This window comes from Lissotriton helveticus, chromosome 2_1 (assembly GCF_964261635.1).
Source record: "Lissotriton helveticus chromosome 2_1, aLisHel1.1, whole genome shotgun sequence".
Classification (NCBI taxonomy): Eukaryota; Metazoa; Chordata; class Amphibia; order Caudata; family Salamandridae; genus Lissotriton; species Lissotriton helveticus.
Window position 1 is genome coordinate 1,346,237,566 of NC_136059.1, and position 22,053 is coordinate 1,346,259,618.

At 44.6% G+C, this 22,053-nt stretch overlaps 1 protein-coding gene across 3 annotated transcripts in view; it reads left to right on the top strand.

Moving 5' to 3' along the window:
* Window positions 1–22,053, top strand: part of MAPK10 (mitogen-activated protein kinase 10) — a 561,938-nt gene that overhangs the window by 53,687 nt on the left and 486,198 nt on the right. For all 3 annotated transcript variants that reach the window (XM_078677508.1, XM_078677509.1, XM_078677510.1), the window contains exon 2: window positions 2,235–2,404. In XM_078677508.1, coding sequence (XP_078533634.1) covers window positions 2,235–2,404 — 170 coding nt within the window. The remainder of the gene's footprint in view (window positions 1–2,234; window positions 2,405–22,053) is intronic.

Here is a 22,053-nt window from a genome sequence, read left to right on the forward strand (position 1 = left end):
ATTTAAGGAAAGACGTCTGGCGGTCGGTCGGTAGTGGGAGTACCTGCCGAGGGGTGATGTGGGGAGGAGGAGGGGCAGGGTGGGGGGTAGTAATCTATGGATTACGGAGCTTTACAAGTAAGTAAACATATAAATAAATAAAACACATTTCTTTGCTCGCACAGCATCGCCTTTGGGGGGAACATCGTTTACGACGCGGTTTTTACACCGCGGTGCCTTTACCCCGCAGCTATTACAATGCAAGTCGTTACTACGACTTGCGCAGGATGGCGCTGTGGGATAAGGAATCTTGCAATTTTATATTCCAACACCTTCCCTACTGTTACGGTGACTGGTGTTGGAATATAAAATTATAAGATTCCTAAATCCACGCCCTCCAACGCAAGTCGTTGTAACGACTTGCGGTGTAAGACTTGCGTGGTAAAGGCATGCGTTGTTACAACATGCGTTGTAACAACGTACATCCCGCATTTGGGGATGCAATGCACGCAACGAAATTTGTTTTATTTATTTATATGTTTACTTACTTGTAAAGCTCCGTAATCCATAGATTACTACCCTCCACCCTGCCCCTCCCCACGTCACCGCCCGGCAGTTACTCCCACTACCAACCGTGGCTGGTGGTCATGTTACCAGAAAGGACGCATACCCCAGTAAATTCCACTCACCAAATGCCACACAGAAATTGCTATTTTAAGACAAAATTTGATTATTTTTAATATACAAATCTTGTAGGTTGTGAGCTTAAGTGGATTTGCTTTATTCATTACACTTATTATTCAATAGACCTCCCATAAAGGTCCGGGGGCCTCATTTATGAGGCTGTGCGTCACTTTTACGCCGCCGGTGCGTCACTTTTTGTGACGCACCAGCAGCGTAAATAATGTGCCTTGTTGCACCATATTTACAAAGTGACGCATCTAGGTAGATGCATCACTTTGTAAACCCCTGCACCACATTATACCTGCGCCAGGTATAATGTATGCAAGGGGGGCGTATTGACCCAAGGAAGGGTCGTAGAAGTGACGCAGTGAAGTCTATGAGATTTCACTGCGTCACTTTTAGGACGCCGTTGCGTGAAATTCTTGCGCCTGCCTCACAGCAGGTGTAAGACTGATGCAGGCCCTTTCACATGGGGCTTGCCCCATGTGAAAGGGCGCATTGCTGGAGTTGCGTCACTTTTGTGACACACTCCAGCAATGCGTCACTTTTGCGCTAACAGATACGTCAAAATACTGACGTATCTGTAACTCCTTGCGACATGATGCGTCATACATTAAATATGATGCCTCATAGGTGTCGCAAGGAGTGCGCAGTGAAAAGTGACGCATCGCTGTTTTCACGCAGCGATGCGTCACTTTTCATAAATGAGGCCCCAGGTACATTTTGTGCACACTAGACAGTCACCTATGCCCCACTATTCACTGTGCTTCAAACTTGCGTACGACATGTTATCTGGCAACAGATTTCGTTCAAAAACTATAACGAGATAAATAATTTCCATATTTATGAAGTACTCGTAGTAAAACCGTCCTCTGAAAATATGTTAGTTACTGAAAGACAAAACAAATGATTTGAGGGTTTTGTATTTCGGCGTTATGAAATTAAACCTAATAACACTACGTTAATCCAAAAATCTATTGTATATGCTCAAGAAATCGTTTCCATTTAATGGGTTTATCTAAAAGCCAGAGTTATCTTATATACTGCACCATTGGTGCAATGCAAATTCGCACTATAATGTGATGAAAAACAAGTGTAAAAAAACATTTGTACTAAGAAAACCCCGCCAATTTTTTTTAATTTTTTTTGCCAGACTGTGACAATCTAATTTTTGCTTGTTGTCCTTGGTGTAAATGTCTTTTTTGAGCTGATCAGCAGAGACAACTGGTCGGTCAGCGCACATTTGATTTTTCCAGCGGTAAATTGGTGCAATATTGAAAAGCACCATTTTCGTACTTTGTAATCTGTTTTGGAGTGTGTCAGTAGTTGTATTCATTTTTTTTTTAATGAACTGCAAGTGTATTCTTCAAATGGCTTTAAATTCTGTTGTGTTCGGCTACAGCGCATGTGCATTTTATCTTATTGGTCGTGTGGGGTGGGTAGTAGCTTTCAAGCATTGACACCTAAAGTGTGACAAGAAATATTTATAAAAATGACTTTGTAATTCTGCGGAAACCGTTTTATTGTTTGTGCTGAATTAGTGCCTTTCTGTTTTTTGTTGTGTACCACAGGGATTCGGGAAACAAGTGGATGTGTCATACATCGCCAAACATTACAACATGAGCAAAAGCAAAGTTGACAACCAGTTCTACAGCGTGGAAGTGGGTGACTCGACCTTCACAGTCCTCAAGCGCTACCAGAATCTAAAGCCTATTGGCTCAGGAGCCCAGGGTATCGTTTGGTAAGTCTGGGTTATGGTACTTTGACTGTATTGGGCCATTGATTGGGGGCATTGATTGTTTGGGAGTAACTGCTTCACCACACAACTGCGGTCAATATTTTCCAACTTTCTGATCACTTAAGTGGGACATACTTGGTGCAATTTTGCACTGATGTTTTGCACCACCTATCGAGTGTGAAAAAATATATATGCACTGTCTGGCAAGTGAAGTAAATGCGCGCCCTGAGTGACCAGAACAAAAATGATGTTCTGCTATGGTCGGTGAGTCTAAATGTCCATGCATGCAAATTTCAGTATAAAACTAAGCCAGCATCAGTGCAATCTATGTAAAACAAACATTTTGGTGCAGCATTTCAACACTGTTACAATGTCTGCAATCCCATCAATGATTCTCAGCCCATTTTGCATTAATTTTTGCAGATTCTTTATCATTGTCATGCATCGCAAATTGTTTTCAAATTTACAAGGCAACTGAAAAAATTCTGTTTAACTTAATTTTACCATCTATTGTGAGACAGCAATTGTACTGGTGAAACAGTTGAGCACGAGATTATGAACTACCAGTGGCTTCTGAACTTCCGGGGATACACCCCTGAGATGAGAAGGCCAATCTCTTGCCAATGGACTTGATTTTTTCCCAAAAGGATCTGATTAACCTGATCAACAGTGGCATATCAATAGCCCCTGCAGCCCTCGTGGTGCAGGGGGACATCCACCGTCACTGTACACGGGCAGGCCTGACAACTCCTGACTGGGGTCGGAGCTTGGGGGCCCCTTCGTGCACTTTGCAGGGGGGGGGGGGCTCAAGTTTCGGTACACAGCTGGTGATCTACAAGGACACGCCCCTGCTGCTGGACTTATTAAGACTCCCAGGGTGAGCGTGTGCTTGAAGCAAGTGTTCTTTTCTAAGAGTGGGTTAGATCATAGCAGCATACCAGAATTCCATCCAAATGGTTTAAAGGATACAGATCTGCAAGTGTACCTCTTCTTTGTTGGTAGGATGGAAGATCATACAGTTGTGGTATCTAAGTTTCTGGCCTTTTCTTGGGATGCAGGGTGAAGGCAGTGCTTAATTTGTAAACGAATAAGTACGGCACCCAAAGGTTTGTGAAGATGCCCGTGGCAGGTACTAGCAACAGTCGGGGTGTCAGACTCTAAGGCTGCATAGTCTTGATTCCATCTGATGCTTCTTTAATCCACCTCCACACACTCTCTGCCTTTTAATCTCAATCTCGCAGATACTTTTTTCTTCCCTACTTTCTCCCTTTGTGACTGATTTTCACATTACCCCCTTTTCACTCTCAAGCACCGGAACAAAGTCTGTTCAGGAAAAATAAGCCTTGTACCCCAACAATGAGTGGCTGTGGGGCCCGCCTGCAATGACCACCTCAAATTAAGCACTGGGTGTAGCAATCATTAGCTCATGTAAATTAGGGGCATATTTCCCTTGTTGCAGTAGTGCTCTTGACATCCTTTTGCTTTGTTTTTGTCTTTTTTCCCACATACACTTATTTTTTTATTGACAGATCCTTACCAGCCAGGTCGGTTTCCAAGGTTCGTGTCAGGTGCACTCCACAGGAAAGAAGTTTGGCCTTCTTTACAGAAGGAAGCAGAAAGGGAAGTTTGATTGGCTGGTTCACTTTGATACTTTTACTAGACCAAAAGCTGACACTTCTGAAAGAAACTATGAGAAAGACAAAAAGATCATCCAGTGAGGCTGAAAATGTCAATCAATGTCACAGTATTTTTCTGCGAAGTGAACGGTGACGCTATGAAATAGGACTAATGTTTTGAGTGTGTTGTAATGTTGGTTGCCACCAGTAAAATGCTATTCAAACTTCAGAATTCTATTGAAATTTATTGGAATAGATTAGTAATGTTGAGGATACACCAGATAACTGACCATTTTTTTATGCCAAATGCAGAAAAAAGAGGTAGAGTCCACAGGGTCTCAGACTTCAATGCTCCAAAGGATGGTTACTTGAGATCCATTTTTTTTCACAATTTTTCATTTAACTTTGCATGTCGTCAAACATTTTGGGCCTACTTACAAACTGCAGTACATAAAGTAGTACTACTGTAGTACTAGTCATGCAATATAAAATGCCATTCATTAACTTATGTGTGGAGACCTCTGCCTCCGCCACTCCTATGTCACTCCTATCTTTTTGTGTGGAGATCTCCACTCCAAGTGCAGGTACGTTTCATTAGGAAATACTTACAAATAAATAGGAAGGAGTTTGGGGGATACTTCTCAGGCAGCGGTAGGTGGGGGTTTCTCCCAAAGAGATAAGAAGTCTTGGAAATTACAGCCTGTTCATTATTCTCCCATAAATTGAGTTCTGCAAATGCAAACTACCCAGTGGGTGATAGCGAATTGCTGGTTATAAAGAGTGCTTTGATGAGTGGGAACATTACTTATTGGGTGCCTTCCATACTAACACCATCCTGACTGACCACAGAAACCTGAATTTTTTAAAATCAGTCCGAGCTTTGTCTATGCGGCATTTGCGCTTGACTCAATTCTTTAATGACTTTGACTTCAATATCCAGTTCCAATCCAGCCGAAAACATGGTAAGGCTGATGCCCTTTCTCGTATGGGGTATGAGATTCCTGAACCCACAACAGAACATCCACACATAATACCGGGTGAATGAATCCTGGGAGCCTTATACTCAGAAGAGCAGTTCACTCAGGGGGTTTCTCAGGCACAGAAATCCAAATAATCGGAAGGTATTGCTCCTCCTGGTTCTTGGCATACCATTTCAATGGATTTTATCGTTGAATTTCCTGAAACAGAACAGGGTAAACCACGATTTTGGTTGTTGTGAATCTTTTAACCAAGAGGTCATATTTTTTCCTATGAAGAGTTTACCCACTTCTAAAGAACTTTCTGATATATTCTTGCAAAACATTGTATGTCTCCATGGTCTCCCCTACATTATTGTTTCAGGTCGTGGTTACCAGTTTGTTTCCAAATTCTGGATATTGGTTGGGTGAAACATTACAGATAGGTATTTGATTGTTCTCACGCCGTCACCCTCAGACAGACAGACAAACAGAAAGGGTAAATCAATGTGTAGAACAAAATTTACGTTGCCAATTGTTACATAATGCCACAGATTGGGATGTTTATTTATGGGCAGCAGAATTCAACTTTAATAATGTATTTCATAGTTCTGCCAACTATTCACCGTCCGTCTGTAATGATGGCTTTCATCTCCGCTTTTTAATGATGGCTTTCATCTGCGCTTTTTACTACTTCCTTCGTCTCTCACACCAAGAATTCCTGCAGCTGGGAATTTGTTGATCACGTACCTGAGATACAACAAACAGCGCAAGAGCATCTGAAACATGCTATGGAAGTGTACAAAACGTCTGCTGACCAACATCGCCGGCCCAGTCCTGACTGTCAGATTGGTGACATGGTGTGGTTTTCCATGCAGTAGATTGCCTTGAAGGGTTTGTGCAAATTCAAACCTGAATTTATCGGCCCTTACAAAATCCTAAAGAAAATCAATGTGGTTGCAATGAAACTGGAGTTATCCTGTATATTGTGAATATATCCTGTGTTTCACATCTCTTTGTTGACACCAGTAATGCCTGGAGCCCAAGGCCCAGTGAGGCCTTCCCCAGTGGTGACTAATGATGAAACTGAGTTTGAGGTAGAGGCCATATTGAACTCAAAAAGGATGCAGCTTAAATTGCATTATCTCATACATTGGAAGGGATATGGGCCTGAAGACCGCACTTGGTAACCCAGCGGTCACGTACATACCTCCTGTCTAATTCGTAGATATCCCGACAAGCCCAAACCTGTTGGGGGTGCTACTGGGGGGTGTACTGCCATGCCAGCTGCTGCCCATATTTTCCAGGCTAGCCATGGAGTACTCACAGGTACTGCAACACCCCCATAGAAAATAATAGAGCCAGGAACTTAATTTAACACTCATTATTATTAGGACTTAAAAAATATATATATATGAAATATATATGTGTATGTATATATATATATATATATATATATATATATATATATATATATATATAGAGAGAGAGAGAGAGAGAGAGAGAGAGAGAGAAATAGATTTATTTTGTATACTGTTAAAATTATGAATATATATTTCTATTATTATAAAATGTAAAAATATATTTTTTAATATGATAATTTGAAATTAACAATAATTTAATGTGGTTCTATAAACAAACTTGTAATAATCGCATTCATAATAAATGAACATAATATTTTCACTGTAGGTTGATTTAAAAAATATATTTTTAAGACTTATTTAAAAATTAAATAAATATAATTTAACTAATTAGCTCACATTTAAGTAAATGTGTTATAACATTATATTGTATTGGGCCTAAGCTTAAAATAAATATTTGCAATTATTTTACATTAATATTATATATAGATTATTACAGTTGGCAGAGGTCTCCACCTACAAGTTTTTACTAGGTGCAATAGTAAATGTACACATAAGTAAATTTACATGGGTAAATTTACTTACGCAAATAGGCCTTTAAGTTTGATAAATAACATGTACAATTCATATTTTTATCTACTCACAAGCCAGGCAATTGGAATGTGAATTATATTCAGAATAATACTAATTGGTGTTTGTGGTTTTTCAGCAGAAAAATAGAATTATCTTTGCCTCCTACCAGATTCAGAGATAAACTATTCCTAATACCAGGGATTTAAAGTGCAATTTAAGAATGCTGAATCTGTCACAAACCATAAAACCTGATTCTGAGATTCATAGCGCCAAAAGCTGAACAACACACTTGACAAGCTGATTATATTTTGGGCATGTGTTATAGCTTCTTCTTGAACCCTATGCCAAAAATAAAAAAAATATAGCTTTGAACACATCATTAGAGGAACAGTGGTTAATTATTTGCCCTTTCACAAGTAATCCTGTAAATTTTACTTCATCTGTTAAATTTTGAACTTTTGTAAAGCACACTATCATAGATTTGTATGATATTGTGGATACAACAGTATGTAACTTTTTATGTAGAACTTCACACCATTGTAAATAGGAATGATCAGTATCATCAAAATGTATGATCGCGGAAAGACAGAAGGCTGAGTTGGCTTTTCCCGGGATCGGTACTGATGACCTGCAGACCACCACATATTTCACCAGTGAGTACTAAACTCACCGAGCCAAGTGATTCCAAGATTCCAAGGCAGATCTGTTGTGTGAGTATTTTAAGCATCGCCAGCTTAAGTTCTAAATAGCATTGTCTTCAATGCTTTGTGGAATTCGGCAAGACAGAGCAGAGAGTGAGTTCCAAAACATTTACACTTTATTTACTTTGCAGCCCCATGCCAACCATTTATACCAGTTTTGCAACTATTCTACTTTCAAAGACTGTCTTTCAAAGGCTGTGTTTTATTTGGGTTTTTGCTGACATGTATAACTCTATCTTTTAAATCAAAACTCGTACAGTCATTATATAAACAACCAAACCAGGCTGATTTGTAAAACCATAAGTCCAGGGGCCCAAAGATTGTATTATGAATCCATGACTGAATATCAAGGTCACTGAATATCAAAGCTGCCTAGTACACGCTCCACGCCATGCTTTTTTGTTCATCCACTTTCACTTTCAGTCTCTTTGTCTCACTTTTGAAGGTTGTTTTTCACTCCTGTTTTCTCCCTACCTTTCTCTTCCTCTTTTTCATCCCCTTATTTCTATGGCTGTTGGTCAAATCTGATGATGAAAAATAAATCCAAATCTACATAAATGAGTACCAGGGCTCACAACCTAGAACTATCTGTGCAAACTAAGTACTGCAACCAAAGGTGTCTGAATATATGAGCCTAGAGCAGCCGAGCAAGTTTTGTTCAAAGTCAATAACAAGCATTGCCGCATCTGACTTAAATCCCCATTGGTCCCTTCTGGATTAGCTTTTGATTGAGCGCTGCTAGAGAGCTCTCTGTGTTAGCGCTTATACTATTGAACTTCAGGGCTTCATAGCGCTTGGCATAGCAACTGTAGTAGTGAACTGCTGGGCTTCATAGCGCTTAGTGCTATCGCTTTACTATTGAATCACTGGGCTTAGTAGAGCTTGGTGTTTTTATTTCACTGATCTCCGAGTTTTGTTTATCATTGCTAATTTCATCTAGCCTCGACCTACGGGCTGCACATTTAAATAGATTAGTGAACATCACCCAAATACTGCCTTACCTCGTAGCGCTTTATCCTCCCCATTAAAGCTCCACTATATTTACAGCTGGTACCTAACATCGTCCTGCCTTGCAACATTTGTTTGTTTACTGTTGCCGCCATTTTGTTAGCAGTGCCGTCCTCCCACACCGTCACTCCACCTGACTCCCCGCCTCCCTGCTGACCCTCCCACGCTCCGCCCCCTCCACTGTCCATTTATGGCAGATGGTCCCACGCGCAGCGTCCACGCGCTACGGCCGCGCCGAAGGTGCGCCAAAGGTAAGCCCGTCTACGCCCGTCCGCGCCTGGACCGCGCCCAGAGCCAGAGCCCCTGGTCCTCGTAAAGTCCACCCCTCCCACATTACTTACGATGCCACCACCCTCCTAGCCCTCAACCCCGGCCGCTCCCACACCTGCGTCCAAGCTGCTCCTGGACACACCCATGGACCCTTTTCCTGCTACTCCTGCAAGTTCGACGGCACCAAGAACAACTCCTCATCTACGAACTCACAACAGATATCCGATCCCAACCACCTAAAATGCATCCTGCTCAACACCCGCTCGGTCCACAGACACGCCATTGACCTCTGGAATCTACTCGACACCATCTCCCCGGACGTCGCCTTCCTAACAGAAACATGGATGAATGCCTCTTCGGCCCCAGACATCACCATTGCCATCCCGGAAGGCTATAAGATCATTCGCAAGGACCGTACCGGCCACACAGGAGGAGGCATCGCTATCGTCCATAAGAAATCCATCCGCATCTCAACCAGCTCGGACGTCAATCTCGCCAACTCTGAACACATTCACTTCCAGATCCACATCGACCCCAAGACCACACTCAGAGGCACCCTCCTTTACAGGCCACCAGGATCCCGCGCACGATTTAGTGAAGACATCACGGACTTCATCACTCCACACGCGCTCCCCTCCGAGGACTACATCCTTTTGGGAGACCTCAACTTTCACCTTGAAAAGAACAACGACCGCAACACCACCACCCTTTTGGACAACCTCGCAAACCTCGGACTTAAACAACTTGTCACTACCCCCACCCACATCGCAGGTCACACACTCGACCCTATCTTCACCTCCAGCAAGCATATTTCCTTCAGCCACACCACAGCTCTCCTTTGGACTGACCACAGCTGCGTTCACTTCACCTACAACAAGCCCACATCCAACAACCACCCCCAACCCACTCTGCAAAGAAACTGGAACAAAATCACCATCGACCAGATCTCCTCATCGCTTCTTCAAAACCCCCCCGCCCACTCCTCTAACCCAGATCAAGCAGCCACCAACCTCAACCAATGGTTATCCAACAGCGCCGACATCCTAGCACCACTGAAAAAACGACAAATCAAACTAGGCAGCAAGAAGACCTCCTGGTTCAACGATGACCTTAAGAAATCCAAGAAACTCTGTCGCACCCTCGAGAAGGCCTGGAAAAAAGACCCAACCACCAGCACCAAGGACGCCTTCAAAAACGCCACCCGCATACACCACCAACTAATCCGAAATGCCAAGAAAGCAGCCTTCAAGGACCGTCTAGATAACAACGCCCACAACAGCAAGGAATTATTCAACATCGTCAAGGAATTTACCAACCCCTCAGCCAACTCCAACGACATCACCCCTTCTCAAGCCCTCTGCGACTCCCTAGCCTCATTCTTCCACAACAAAATTGCTGACATCCACAACAGCTTCGACAACCAACCCGGAGACCAACCCACCCAATCCCCTGCAGGACCACCACCCCCCCTGAACATCCTCAATGACTGGAAGCCAATCTCCACTGAGGACACCATCCGTCTGATGAACTCTATCCACTCAGGATCCCCCACTGACCCTTGCCCTCACCACATCTTTAACAAAGCAGACTCCATTATTGCACCGCATCTCCGAGACGTCATCAACTGCTCCCTCAACTCCGCAACCTTCCCGGAAAGCTGGAAACATGCCGAACTCAGCGCCCTCCTGAAGAAACCCACAGCTGACCCCACCGAACTCAAAAACTATCGCCCTATCTCACTCCTTCCATTCCCGGCCAAAGTCATCGAGAAAGCTGTCAACAACCAGCTCGCCGCATTCCTCGAAACAAACAAATCCCTCGACTCCTCACAGTCCGGCTTCCGAGCCAAGCACAGCACCGAAACCGCCCTCATCGCAGCAACAGACGACATTCGAACTCTACTGGACAATGGAGACACAGTCGCCCTCATCCTCCTCGACCTCTCCGCAGCCTTCGACACAGTCTGCCATAGCACCCTTCTACAGCGCCTCAAAAACATCGGAATCCAAGGAAAAGCACTGGAATGGATCACCTCGTTCCTCTCCGGAAGAACCCAGAGAGTCCGCCTTCCACCATTCAAGTCAGAGGCTACCGAAGTCATCTGCGGCGTACCTCAAGGGTCCTCACTCAGCCCCACCCTCTTCAACGTCTACATGAGCCCCCTCGCGGCCATCGCACGCCAACATAACCTCAACATCATCTCCTACGCCGACGACACTCAACTGATCCTATCACTCACCAGAGACCCTAACACGGCCAAAACCAACCTACACGCAGGAATGAAAGAAGTAGCCGAATGGATGAAGCACAGCCGTCTGAAATTGAACTCAGACAAAACAGAAGTCCTCATCTTAGGTACCTCCCCCTCCGCCTGGGACGACTCTTGGTGGCCAGAGGCCCTTGGAAAAGCACCCATCCCGACGGACCACGCACGGAACCTGGGCATCATCCTGGATTCCTCACTCTCGATGAACAGACAAGTCAACGCCGTCTCTTCATCTTGCTTCAACATTCTTCGCATGCTCAAAAAAACATTTCGCTGGATCCCTACCGAAACTAGAAAAACAGTCACCCACGCTCTGGTCACGAGCCGACTGGACTACGGAAACACCCTCTACGCCGGCACCACCGCAAAACTCCAGAAAAAACTACAACGCATCCAGAACGCCTCAGCCAGGCTCATTTTAGACATCCCGCGTAAAGAACACATCTCTGATCACCTGAAAAACCTCCACTGGCTTCCCGTCAATAAGAGGATCACTTTCCGTCTCCTAACCCACGCACACAAGGCACTCTACGAAATCGGACCCGAATGCCTCAACACACGACTATCCTTCTACACCCCCTCCCGCCAGCTACGATCCTCCAACCTAGCCCTTGCCACTGTACCTCGCATCAACAAAACCACCATGGGAGGTAGATCCTTCTCCTACCTAGCAGCTAAAACTTGGAACTCACTTCCCACTCACCTTCGCCTTACTCAGAACCACCTAGCATTCAGAAAGCAACTCAAAACGTGGATATTCGACAAGTAACTCCCCACCCTTCTTCAAGCGCCTTGAGACCCTCTGGGTATGTAGCGCGCTATACAAATCTTCTGACTTGACTTGACTTGTATGGCCTTGATCCCACCCGTGGTTTGAACAGGATTTACTGTGAAGTGATTGCAGAGCTGCTGTGGGTATGTCACTTTCTACACTGTTAAGAGACATCCACTGTGTTTTGTCTTTCCCAGAAACCACCAGCTGGATCAGAAGTCTTTTCTTTGGGTTTTCTTTATATTTTGTTTCATTTTAAATGTTTATAAAGCAGAAATTAGGTCATAATTGTACAAATGTAAAAATAAAAATCAGAAAACATATTGCTATAAATCATTATTTAATAATCAGTACTTAATATGTGACAGTGGTTGCTGGTGGGTACCGCTTTCACCGATTTAATAGGAGCAGAACCCTTTGCCATCTCCTATAGTCTTTTGATATGGATACATTGCCGCCGAAATTCACAGAGCAGCAGAAGATTGCTAATCAGTTCTTTGTTTATTTCCACAAGGGTTCATGGGAATAGTACAGCCAATACAGCTATCATTGTGTTCCATTGGTAATCCTAGCTTGACAAACTATATTAGCAATAAGAAAATCTGTGTTTCTCCCTTTTGGAAAGTGTGAATGTGGTTCTCTGACCTGGGCACATGCATTGCTGAGAGGACAACTATTGGAGGTGTTCAGGGACCCCTACTGGTAGTGGCATTGCAGCTGCTGCCAAGTTATGACAGCATTCAAAATAGAGGAAGGTATGTGTTGGGTCCGTGCTGTCTGTAAATCCTACAGCTATATGGAGAGGCCTCGGGTCTGCGCTTCAACCCTGCTAAATCTATGTTAGCCCCCCTCCAAACCACCCAGAAGCGCTTTGCATGGCAGACGTTATTCCCCATATTGTGTTTGAGCTTTTAATACCTAATAATTCCCATTGCACTCCTCCCTGAACTGGAATGAAGCCTTTGCTACATTGGTTCGAAAGGTGAAAGCTGACCTAAAGAAGTGGGAGTCTGTTCCCCTTCATGTGGAGGGGAGGGTCGCCCTATACAAAATGATGGTTTTGCCAAGGCTCCTATATACCTTTTCCAGAACTTCACGCAGGCGATACCCTGCCACTGCTTTTGGGAGATGGACACTATCACAAAGGCATTTTTGTTGAGTAAGTCCCGACCGAGAATTGCACTGCCTAAGTGCCAGCAGGCCAAGCACGACGGGGGCATGGACATGACTAGCCTCTACTTGTATAGCTGGTGTCTCAAACACTAGTCACTAATAACTGGTTTAGGGGAGGCTGATCAGAACTGGCATAAAGGGCAGAGCTTGCCTTAATGGGCGTGATGCTGTGATGAATATGCTATACGATTCTCCCATTCCTCGGATGATACCTGAGGTCACCCAAGTGGTCCTACTCAGTTGGCATGCTTGGCTCCTGTACACAGCCTGGAACACTAAACTTGCAAGTCAGACCCTCAGCTGGAGAGGAACTTGACTGTCTGAGGCCGCTGGCCTAAGCGGGTTGTCCAAATGGGACTTAATTGGTATCTCCCTGTTGTAGGATGTCTGGTCTGATGATCATATGCAATCTTTTCAGGAGCTTCAAACACAATTTGACTGTCGCCAACACAGTTCCACAACTACCTTCAGCTCAAACATGTACTATTGGCACATGTTGCTCCGTACACAGAGATGGAGTTTACTGAGCACAGTCCTACTGATGGGCACTTTACCCATGGGGTGGATTTCCCAAATCTACCGCTACCTAGTCATTAATGCCCCAGATATGCTTGCGTCACTGCAGGCTCAGTTTGAGGAGTGGGTCAGCCCCCTGGATGAGGATGATTAGTGAGACGCCAGGATTGCCCCTGCACCATTCCATTTCTGCCAGGTTATGGCTCGGGCTGCTATACTGCCTAAACCATGCCTACCTCACCCCTATTCAACTATTCTGTGCAAACCATCTCTGCAGTCTCATCTTTTTCAAGTGTTCCCATAAACCTGAAAGACTTCTATCACATGATATGGCTCTGCCCGATGATTGGCAGCTTCTGGGGAGAAGTGGCACATAATTATTGGGCTGGGAAATAACCCTATCATCGGGATCTCCCTGCTGAGAATATTTGAGGGGCTGGGAGGTTGTCTTTTATGATTTCCGCAAAATCAATAAATACGTTTATAAAAATAAAAGAAAATAGAGGCAGGTAAGCCATTTCGTTCCGGTTAACACACTCCGCTTGCAAAGGGCCTGATTCCGTTTTTGGCAGTTCTTTTGTTAGTCCACCACCGCAGCGCCAACAGGAGTACCGCCAAGCCTGATGTACGCCCGCCCGATTATTACTTTAATCCATGGAGGGTGGGCGGAGCTGTGGTGGGCTTACTTCTGCGGCTGTTTAATGCTCATAGGAGAGCCTTAACACCAGACTGCCGCTTTGACAGCGCCTGCAGCACGTTCCTGCACGTTCTGGCATGCACCATGTCATGCATGCATGGCGTACTGCCATGAAAAGGGTAGTGGAAATGAAAGTTGGAATATGCTTGGCGGTGCCGCAGCAGCACCACCATATATTCCTGGCCCTTTCCGCTGCACGCAAATAACAATGGGGCGACCCTGTGTCCCTCAGAACCTGGGTATAAGTTATAAACAAAACAATAGTTCTGTCGGGTATGCAAAACTATTACTTATAATAGAGAATTCGATTTTCTATGTAGTTTTATGCACTCTTTAATGACACCAAATGACTTAAGGAACACACACACGACTCACACAAACGAATATGACAAAAGGTTATGGGGTATTGCTTTATTTGATATAAATTGCATTATTTATATATACCCCCATTTTAATATTAAGGCTGTCAACACAGTGGCAAAAATTCAAGGTGATAAGGTGATTATGTGACATTTTGTGCTCAGTGATGGAAGTGGATTATGTACAAGGTGATTAAAAATATATTTACAAGGGAAAAATGTTGGCCAGAATATACAATGACTATGCTGCTTCATACAAATTTGTTTGTTTGCAGGCAAAGCCTTGATCTGAACCAGTAAGTGTCGTCAACATTTCAACCCAATATCTGCACTCTTGATTAGTCAAAGTGGATCTTCATCAGGACTGGAGGGAGGGAGAGACAGCCTAAGGTTAACCAGAGTGTATCCTACTTGTTTTTCCTTATTGGGAAGTTGAGGTCGGGTCAGCGTAATCACTGCCTCATCATATTTGTTCAAATTATGAAAGCGTAAAAAGCTTGATAAGTCTTACAAGCAGCTTTAGTATCATTCAAAAGCGTTGTGGTGGATGAGAGGGACAATGCTAATCCGAACGAAGTGATGCTGGAGGGTGATGACAGGCAAGCGTACTGTCCACCGCGTTTAGTAACAATGAAGGATCGTAAAATTCTAATGCAATATCCTTCGTGACCGGGTGAATGGATTTCCTTCTAGAGGGCGATGATAGGCAAATGTACTATCAACCGTGCTGTACAATGTCAGCACGACCGCTGCTGGATCCTGGATCCCGTCTGAGGCAGGACCACCACACTCAGAATACTGAGCCCAGACCCATAGAGGTGGTAGTGGTCAGACCACCACCGCATGAGGACGGCGGTCCTCAGGACTGCCGTACTGATATTAAGGCTCTAAGGGCCAGATGTAGGTGGCCAATTACCGGTCGGTAACGGCCGAATTCGGCCGTTACCGACCGGTAATTGGATTTTGAGATGTAGGGCATGCATTTACAGAATCGGTATTTTACCGAATCCGTATTTACCGATTCGGTAAAATTACCGAATCGGTAAATACAGACTCGGTAAAATACCAATTCTGTAAATGCAGATGTAGCTTGCACATGTCAGAGTGCCACAGGGCTTTAAGAATCGGTATTTTACCACCCAATCCAATTGGGTGGTAAAATACCGAATCCAGGTGTGCATGCACATGTGTGCATGTACACCTGTGCCATGTGACACACAGACATGCCCTTAGGGCATGTCTGTGTGCCACATGGCGCACATGCCTATTTTTGGGGTGCCAGAGGGTGTCAAAGTGACACCCCCTGCACCCTTGCTAAAATCGGTATTTACCGATTCTGTAATTACAGAATCGGTATTGCCCATTGATTCCTATGGGCTGCAAGGCCCATAGGAATCAATGGGCAATACCGAATCGGTATCGAATCTGAAATACCTACATCTCCCCTCCCTCTATTTTACCACCTCTTAAATACCGATTCGGTATGAATCGGTATTTAAGAGGTGGTAAATTAAAATTACCTACATCTGGCCCTAAGTTTCCTGAATTGGGGACAGGCACTTACTCTTTTTTCAAAATTAAAAACTGAAAATAATTAGTGTCAAGTTTTCACAATTCATGCCTTCGAAAATGTTTGTGGCACAGAAAAATGATGTGACTCAGTCACACTGAGGGATATGGTAATAAGTGTGTAGATTCAGAAAAGGTGGGAAAAAAGGATTTTAAAACACTTTGTGAAAGAGAGTTGAAGTAAAAGGACTTTCATCTCATGATCCAATGAGTTGTACAGCGCGGTACCTATTCTGGTGTATGACTGGGATAAGATTTGTTGTTTGTGGAACTTCATGGCCCCGAAATATAGGTTGAAATACCTTTTGGAGATTAAGCCATTTCATATGATGATCAGAGTGGAGGTTTTCGAGGCAGATTGACCTATATGACTGCTGTAACCCAGACCGCACATCTTCAAAAGGGATCAGGCACGCAAGAGAAATTGATAAATTAACAATGTACAAGAGAAGGTTGATCAAAGGTTGATCAAACATGCACACGTTCCCAGTCCCTATAGTAGCAGCAGCGCCGTTAAAAGAGCACATCATTTTCTAAACACTCACCAGATGTGAATAGCACCTTCCTGACAAAAAATGGCGGGGGCCTGGAAATCCAGTGTTGAAGTATGACTGGATGACTTGATTTATGTTTGGGGGATGGAGCAGAAAGTAAGATATCAAAAGGTGTTCTGCATCCTCAATTTTAATCCAAAATGTATTCAAGCGATATATGCGAAGAAATGTATGTAAGAGCAGCTGCATATTTGTTTACACGCCGTATCTGCTATTATTTTAGTAGGTTTGGGAGAGATATCAAGAATAAATAATATTGCTCTCCTCCATATCCTTTTTAATCACATTACCACTTGCACTGCACTTTCTTTTCTTTTGATATAATTCTCCATCATAGATCCAGTAGATGGGGTGCAGAACATATGGGTGACCTATATACATCTCGGGACACCAGTATAAACAGTATTATACATTTTTGTCTACACCGGCCATAGGGGTTTAAACGGATTTTATATCAGATCACTCGCCTTATACATCAAGAGGTTTGAGTGTGTAAGATAAACAGGTTGTCCAAATGATGACACTGGCCACAGAGGACAGTTGATGGAGATCTGTCTATTCCGTATGGATCTCTATGTATATTTACATGGATGGTAGATGTTTCGAATGAGGGTGGGAACATCCCTTTTCGGAACTTGAATAAGCCTCTTAAATTAGGTGTTCGATTTTTAATTTGGTCTCGCTCTTCTCTTTCCTTCCACATTTGTAATGACCACCAGATTCTTGTGTATGTAAGATTATTGAATTGGGGATTTAATCTGGTTCTTAGGCCGGTAAACATTCCCTTGGACCCTTGTCCTACGTGGACGTGTTTACAGTGTTAACATTATTAACCACAATACAATAGCCTTGGCATAAACCACAAGATTTTGTGCAGTTAGCATGATATTGTTGTTTTTGTCAATAAGAGACATTTTTTTGAACACCGTCCTTGTCATGCCAGACTACACTGTTTGATTATCTGAAGGAGACAGAAGAAAACAATATTATGTGGTTCGGAATGTAAAGATGTCGAAAAAACACAAGCTGCTCTCTATTAAAACACACATTCTGTGTAGAAGTCAGAGAATGGTGTGCTGCTGCCTGTAAAGACCAGCTAGGTTTGGCTCTCGTAATTAGAATAGAAAGGTTTTTCTTATCTTTCGTGAACATGGTGATAATTTTGCCCTTACTAAATGCCCTGTAAAGTAACATAAAAACAGGTTGTTATAAAATGTTTATTTAGGAATTTAATTGGAAAAACGCATCTGTCTTTTTAAAATGATTTCTTACACCCCCCACTCAATAAAATGTCAATCTTGAAATTAAAATTCTCATATCAGTAAATACAAAGTGTAAGAAGCAATGTAATAATGTTTTGTTTCTGTGGAAACAAATTAGTCATCTGCTGACGCGTAAAACTCCAGATGCTCGCAATTGCACCTTGGGAACAGCGCGAAGTTCTAATAGATTTTCTTCAAAGTTGCTCTTAAAAGTAATTAAATTAGCTCCGAAGGCCATCAAACACTGTCTGCAAGTGTGGTGACAGATATTTCAGCAGTTAACTGAAAAGAGAGCACATTATTCTTTTGTGTCATTGTGTACTAGGCAAAAAGAACATTGATTTAATTCACGTGAAAAATAGCTGCTTATTTCTGGTCGTGAAAAATTTGGCTATAACTTCCCTTTATAGTATGAAAATTAACTGACGGTCCCTTCCCAACACATTCCCCTTCCTGGCAAAGCCATCCCTTTGACATTTGGGGCAATTTGTGCTAAAGCCTTCATAAGTATTTATTCCACCAAAGATAACACGGGCAATTCTGCATCTCTTTTTCCACATTACGGGGACTTGGACAGGAATCTAAAGTTTGTGATTTACCCTGGTTTGGCCTGAGAAAATAGCAAAAAAGTCTGAATATTTTGGGTTTCTAATGAATTTAAAGAAAATGATGTGAAAGAAAGCTGAGCATGTTTTAGACCTGGCATAATTTGCGTGGGTTTCCCCTGTAGTTTTTGCCTTTACCTACTGTGTGTTTGCTGTGTGTTGGACTTCGTTTTGCTGGTCTAGATGTTTTGAGCACTTTGCCACAGCTGTTCAGTGCCAAAGTGCAAGTGTTCCCTTTGTCAATTATTTTTATGGATTAGGGATTCCATGATTGTCATATTTGATTTACTAGTCAGTCACTAGTACAGTGCACTGAGTGTGCCCAGGGCCTATAAATCAAATGCTGCTAGTGGGTCTGCAGCACTGATTGTGCCACTCACATAAGCAGCCTGTAAATGTGATTCAGATCTGCCACTGCAGTCTCTGTGTGCAGTCTAGTACTGCCTTGCCGACTTGGCAAGTGCATCCACTTGCCAGGCCCTACCCGTCCCTTATCGTACATTTTAGTCCCCCCAAAGGTAGGCCCAAGGTACCCTTGTGGGCAGGGTGCAGTGTATGTGAAAGGAAGGACATGCCCTAATGTGCTATATTAAATTCCCCTGCAATCAAAACCTGGGCATCAGGGGTAGTGATGATGTACACAATCGCCTCGCAAATGCACTTTTCCTGGTGATCATTAGGCGCATACACGCTTGCGATCGTTATAGTGCACTGAGGAAAGGCGATTCGCAAAGCTAGCATACGGCCCTTGATCTCCTAGTTTGTATGAGTGAATCGGCCTTCAAAGTGAGTTGCGAGTAATATCGGGACCCCGGCCCTCTTGCTGGGACCTGCAGACCAAAATTGTTGGTCGAACCACCTACATCTCATACGACTCCAATCCTTTTTAACAAGGTGAGTCTCTTGCAAGAGACATATATCACATTGCATTGCCCTCAACTGTCTCAATAGCGCTATTCTTTTCAATGGAGAATTAAGGCACAGCAAATTGAGGCTAACCTCATTGATCATGAGTTAGTGTTAAAGTGGAGAGTAGTGGTGGCTCTAAGAAATAGCACTCTGCTTTTCCTCCATTTGGCAGATAAGGACGATCTGGAGAATAGACCTTGTTCAGGCCTGGGAGGATGAAAACATGCAATAAAACATAAAAAACAACAATACTAATTGGAGAACAACCAGTGTAGACGTAGTAGGGGTCCATGTCATTGACAGACTTCATGAGTCGTTTAGGATGAAGCCAATCAAAGGAGTCTTTCACCAGCGCATGCTAATATCACAATGTTATTTTGCAGCAGAGCCCGAAGTCGAACTGGCTAAACATACTGTTTGTGTCCATTAGAGCCTGCGATAATTTCACTGTGAACAGGCAAATCCATGAAAACACAGTCCCATTTTGGTTCTTGCTTTCATGGCCATTAACCATCCTCTTGTTCCGGTGCAGAGTCCTGCTTGGTGAGATGCTGAATCAGAGCTGAACGTTCCATGATGCTCTTGGTGGAGGATGGCTTGCTCACGAGTTTTGGGAGCCAGCCCTTAGGGAGCCGCCCTGGCCGGTCAGGCGTCTGGGAGCGCGAGGAAGGGGATTCCGGGCCATCCACCCATTCATCCTGCTTCAGGTCGAGGCCCAGGATCGCTGCTGCTTCCGGTGGGGTGTGAGTTGAGCGTGTCTCACTGTTCCATATGAACAGAAGGCAAAAGGGGTGACCTCATCTGTAACGCACACCCTTCTCCCTCAGAAAGTCTGTAATGGGTTTCATGGAACGACAATGCTGCAGGGTGATGGGAGAGAGGTCTTGAAAGAGGCGCACCTCGATCCATTCAAACATGATGTGGGCTTGGTCTCGTACCGCATTCATTATGAGTTATTTCTGGTGGTAGTTGTGTAGGGACATAAGAATGGCTTGAAGGGTGCCCGGCGAGGAGGACAGGCGATCTGCCCTGTGAGTGCAATCCAAAGGGACTTCAATGTCCTTCAGCTCTGGCACCATCTGACGGAATAGCTGTGTGACAAAGTCGTCAAAGCAGTTGCCGCCTGCCTAAACTGGAACGCCCTTGAGTCTTATATTGGATCTCCTAGACCTATTTTCTAAGTCTTCCAGATAGTAGTTGAGATCGGCATTGCGCTCTTTAAGTTCAAGTATGTTGCTGCAGTGTCGTTCCAGTTCCTCCTCCCTGGCATCACCCATTTTCTCAATAGAGTTCACTCACTGCTCCAGTTCACCCACCTCATAACTCAGTTCTCTCAGATCATTCCCCATCTCCGTCCTTAAGGTTGCTATATCCTCTCTCAATGTGCCAAAGAGGGTTTCCATGTAGCCCCTGGTGAGCGAGCCCTCCTAACCCACTTCCTGCCCATCTTCTGCTCCCGCCGACTGGTGCTCCGACGAGGTGGCCCCCAAGGCCTGCCCTACCCGCTTGGGGGAGGTTTTAGTGAAGAGAGCCTTAATGGTAGGGTCTTTTTTGGTCCTAGTATTTGCCATTTTTCCCCCCTTTGTAGGGTCGCAGGGGGTCATGTTTCTCGAGGTTATCAAATGCACATTCCCTGCACACGGACTGCCCCACAAAATGAAGTGTCTTTATACAGTGCGCCTGGTCCGCTGCATGCGCAGCTCCAGAACTGCCTGCCCCAAAGGTCCAAGCCCAGTCATCTGTATCTTGCGTGGCGTGAAGGCTTGCAACACACTCAGTGGTCTCCCCCGGCACCACCATGCTTCTTTTGGGGCGCAATGAACCGCTGTCACGGGGTCCGGCTCAGGGACACTGCTATACGCACTGCGTCGCAGCCTAGTGGTGCTACAGTTCACTGCAGGAGAGGCTGATTGCCTCGAGTCTCTGTAGGCTGGGGGCCCCTCCACTGCAACTGTTCCTGGGTGCCCCAGAGCAGGCACTCTCAATGACCTGGGCCCGCCCCTGGGCCTTCCGGCAGCTCACCTGCACTGCACGATCTGCCTCTGGGCATACTGTATGCGCCGTCAGCACTTTTCCTGTGCCTGCAGCGGCACGCCGCATCCCACTTCAGTGTGCTCGCCGGCACCACAGGGGGGGGGAAGGTGGCGGCACTGACTGGTTCCTCCTTAGGGGCAGGCTTGCTGTCTCCTCTGGATGGTTCTGAGGTGCCCAGGCGAGCCGCGTGTCATATCTTGGCAGCAGAGCCTCCTCAGCTCCCCCCGGTGGAAGCTCCTCACGTCATTGCACCCTGATCTCGGCGTGTCCTTCCAGGTGAATGTGGCAGATGAACATCACAAATAGGCCCTCTGAACATTACAATCCACAGTGGGGACAATGCCCCTCCTCCCTCAACGGGTCTCTCCACATCTCTTGTTGCCCTCGGCGCCCTGGGTCCCACCAAGTCCCAGCGTGCAGGAACCACTGAGGGGGTCCCAGGCCGTATCCT